General features: G+C 38.4%; 1 protein-coding gene across 1 annotated transcript; it reads left to right on the top strand.

The window, feature by feature from the left end:
- The first annotated feature begins 475 nt into the window (after nucleotides 1-475).
- Nucleotides 476-3,119, top strand: LOC107265926 (carboxypeptidase B). Its single transcript, XM_015735861.2, has 8 exons — nucleotides 476-617; nucleotides 702-1,023; nucleotides 1,109-1,399; nucleotides 1,479-1,569; nucleotides 1,632-1,777; nucleotides 2,459-2,515; nucleotides 2,601-2,685; nucleotides 2,763-3,119. Exons 1-8 carry the CDS (start codon nucleotides 538-540, stop codon nucleotides 2,963-2,965), a joined length of 1,275 nt encoding a protein of 424 aa, XP_015591347.1. The 5' UTR covers nucleotides 476-537; the 3' UTR covers nucleotides 2,966-3,119.
- The last annotated feature ends 414 nt before the right edge of the window (nucleotides 3,120-3,533 follow it).

Below are 3,533 nucleotides of genomic sequence, written 5' to 3'. Positions count from 1 at the left end.
ATTTAGAAACCCGTGTAGACATAATTCTATAGTACAGGAGAGCGAGAACGATCGATACTTATGGGTAATAGCGAATCTAGCGACATGGACTATCACTATATCTATACATAGGTGTGATTCCAGTTGTTAGAATTTGACTATCGTAGAGGGACAGTGAAGGGGTAATGGGGAAGAGCGAATTACGTTTACGCTTGCAGAGCAATTAACAGAGCGTTCGATCTGATTCTGGTATTTCCTCCATAGGAATGGAAAACAGTTTGAACACTGAAACACTAGAATTCTGGCGCTTTAGAGGCATCGATGTCCCCACTCACGTAGTCGTATTTCACTATCAGGGCAAACAATTGATACAATGACCGTTTAATAAGCGTATACTCTTATCTACTAATCATCGTCGAGAACCAATCATTCGAGCCACTATCAATGATAATTAATCAATTTCTATTGATAACTCATATTGACCACGTAAAAAAAAGATCTTGAAGATACAGACACGTATAAAGGCTGGCTGTGGTAGCAACCCTCAGAATAAGAATAATGCGTTTCTCCTTGGTGCTTCTAGTCGCATTTGCGGCCGCCGCCGCAGCCAATGAAGAAATTCTTCCATCCCTTCGAGGGTAAATTATCCATAACACTCAACGATCACTGTGACACAAGTTCTACTTCAAGGAAAAATTAAAATATTTTCTTACATCTTCTAGGATGCAGGCTATCAGGATTATGGCCGACACCGAAGAGAAGCTCAACCTGGTTAAATCCTATGAGGGCGTCCCTGGCTTCGACTTCATTAAACTGACCGCCAACCTTCAGGAACCTGTGAACGTTCTGGTCACGGCGGAGCAAGCAACTTTCTTCAAGTCGGTTCTAGAGAGAAACGAAATCGATTACAACGTCTATGTGAACAATGTCTTGGAAAAGGTCGAGGAAGAAAAGATCGCCATGGAATTGGCCAGGAATTTACCACCTCTGGAGAAATTCGCAGGCAGAAGTTTTACCTTCACATCATTCCCTCGCTATAATGTCGTTAGTAGAAATGACTTTAATTAAAAGTATAATAATTGCTCATCCTTTGAAGTATAACAGAACAATATTTCTTTGTTTTTATAAGATTGTCAGCTACCTCCAAGATATCGTTAAATCATATAGCAACGTCGCGACGCTTCTCGACATTGGAACTTCCTACGAAGGGCGCACCATCTACGCCATCAAGATCAGCAGCGGCAGCAACAACCCTGCCATTCTGATAGATGCTGGCATCCACGCTCGAGAATGGGCTGCTCCTGTCACTTCCCTCTATGTTATCAATGAACTGGTTGAAAATCCGGACCTTTACGCCAATGTCGACTGGTACATCATTCCGACTCTGAATCCTGATGGGTATGAATACACCTTTACCACGGTATGTCATTAAAAGAATGAAATCGATTGCCTAAAAAGTAGGGCAGATAATTCCAATGAAAGTATTACTTTCTTGACAGTACCGTCTCTGGAGAAAGACTCGCTCCGTTACCGCTGGCAGTACCTGCCTTGGTGTCGATGGAAACAGGAACTTTGAACTGCAATGGATGCGTAAGTACTATAGAAAACTCTCAAAACAACGGAAATATTTAACTAAGAAAATTCATTTACAGTGACTGGTGCTTCCAGTTCTCCCTGCAGCGATACCTATGCTGGAAAGGCACCCTTCTCTGAAGTAGAGACTCAGGCCCTGCGTAACTTTGTTCTAGCAAACAAGGACAGCATTAAGCTCTACTTGACTTATCACTCATACGGAAACGTAAGTTGACACAAACTGTATATCTCTTGTGATACAATAATTGTGAAAATTATAACAATTTGCCCCTGTAAGTGCGAAGGAAAATTTTCAGTTTTGGGCTCCAAATATTATCAACTAAAAAGTCATTTCATTCACATAAGAATTTGACTTTGAGGGTGTTTTGGATCGCTGGTTTCGAATTAAAAGTCAAAATTTCAATAATTAAAATGGCGGATCCAATATGAAAGAATAGTCAAATTTGCATAAAAGTTGTTCTTAAGGATCTTCAAAAGCTGCAAAACCGAAATCTGCAATTTAAAATGTAAAAAACAAAATCAGCGATCCAATATGACAACCGAAAATAAATAATAAAAAAACGAATAATACAGCAAAATTCGTATGAAAAATTATGTTTATGGATAAACAACTGTGGTAGTTGGTTAATAATTTTAATTTAAGAAACTGCTGTATTGCCACTTTTAGTTCAAATTAAAAAAATTTGAACTCTGAGTTAAATTTAACGACCTTAAAAATCTTAGGTGAACGATATTTATGCAAATCGGACGAGTAAAAATGTTTGTTTGTTCTTATGCGCCTAAAGACATGCTTAACACTAGCGATCACTTTTATTTTTGAACATAAAGGCATCATTAACACTTAAGACGTTAATAATTGTTTACCTTTTTTTTCATGACTTCACAGTACATACTCTACCCATGGGGATACACTTCTGACCTTCCTGACGACGAGCCGGAACTGGTGAGTTTTATAATTGCATCTTCCTCTACTAATCTTAAAGGATAATTACCTTTTACTAATCAAATATCCGACTACTTTCCTGCAGCGCTCCTTGGCTGAAGCTGCTGATGACGCTATAGCCTCCCTTTACGGAACTCGTTACACCATTGGAAGTTCCACCAACGTTCTTTGTAAGTATTCCACATATTTTTCTAAGATATCTTCTACGGAACCGGTTGTTTATGCGATTGTCATGTTAAAATTACAGACGCTGCGGCTGGAGGCAGTGATGACTGGGTCAAAGGTATTGGTGGTGTCGAGTTGTCCTACACAATTGAACTTCCTGGTGGTGGATGGTTCGGTTTTGATTTACCAGCATCAAGAATTATTCCCGTTGGTGCTGAAACATTCGAGAGTATCAAGGTGTTCGGCAAATATATCGCTCAAAAGTTCGGTTCCACTAGAAACTAGAAATACTGTGAACATTGCTTTGTACATATAAATATATACATAAAATCCCAAAGAAAACGAAACCTAATGGCAAACTAAATGATTTTTCATAAATTTGTTCAATTTCTTCCCTGGAAAAAAATAAAATAAGGAATAATGTGAATCGAGAAACAAATCAATAGTCTGAAGTTGGTCAGTAAATGATTTCTTGTCGCTGGCAAATCTATCTTAAGAATATGGGATTTTTCTCAACTATATATATATATATATATATAACAAAATGTCTCGCAGCAGATTGTAAAACATTGAAAATCGAGTGGGTCAACTGGAACAGTAAGGAAAACGGAGCAGCCTTCGAAAATCAATAAAACAGACGCTACCACGACGAATTTTAAATATTAACGATCAATCTCATGCATATTTCAACCTTGTGACATTCACCACATTGCAGTAGTGTGTATTCAGTAATATCCTGCCATTCTCACCGTCACGCACAGTTCGGGACATTTAGAGCAGTATCGTCTATCCTTTCATATTTAATTATTTAAAACTATAGAACAGAAATGCTGCTGGACACAACACCGCCCAC

The sequence above is a fragment of the Cephus cinctus genome, unplaced genomic scaffold (genome assembly GCF_000341935.2).
Source record: "Cephus cinctus unplaced genomic scaffold, Ccin1 Ccin1_scaffold0255, whole genome shotgun sequence".
NCBI lineage: Eukaryota > Metazoa > Arthropoda > Insecta > Hymenoptera > Cephidae > Cephus > Cephus cinctus.
This window is presented reverse-complemented; position numbering and strand designations above follow the sequence as displayed.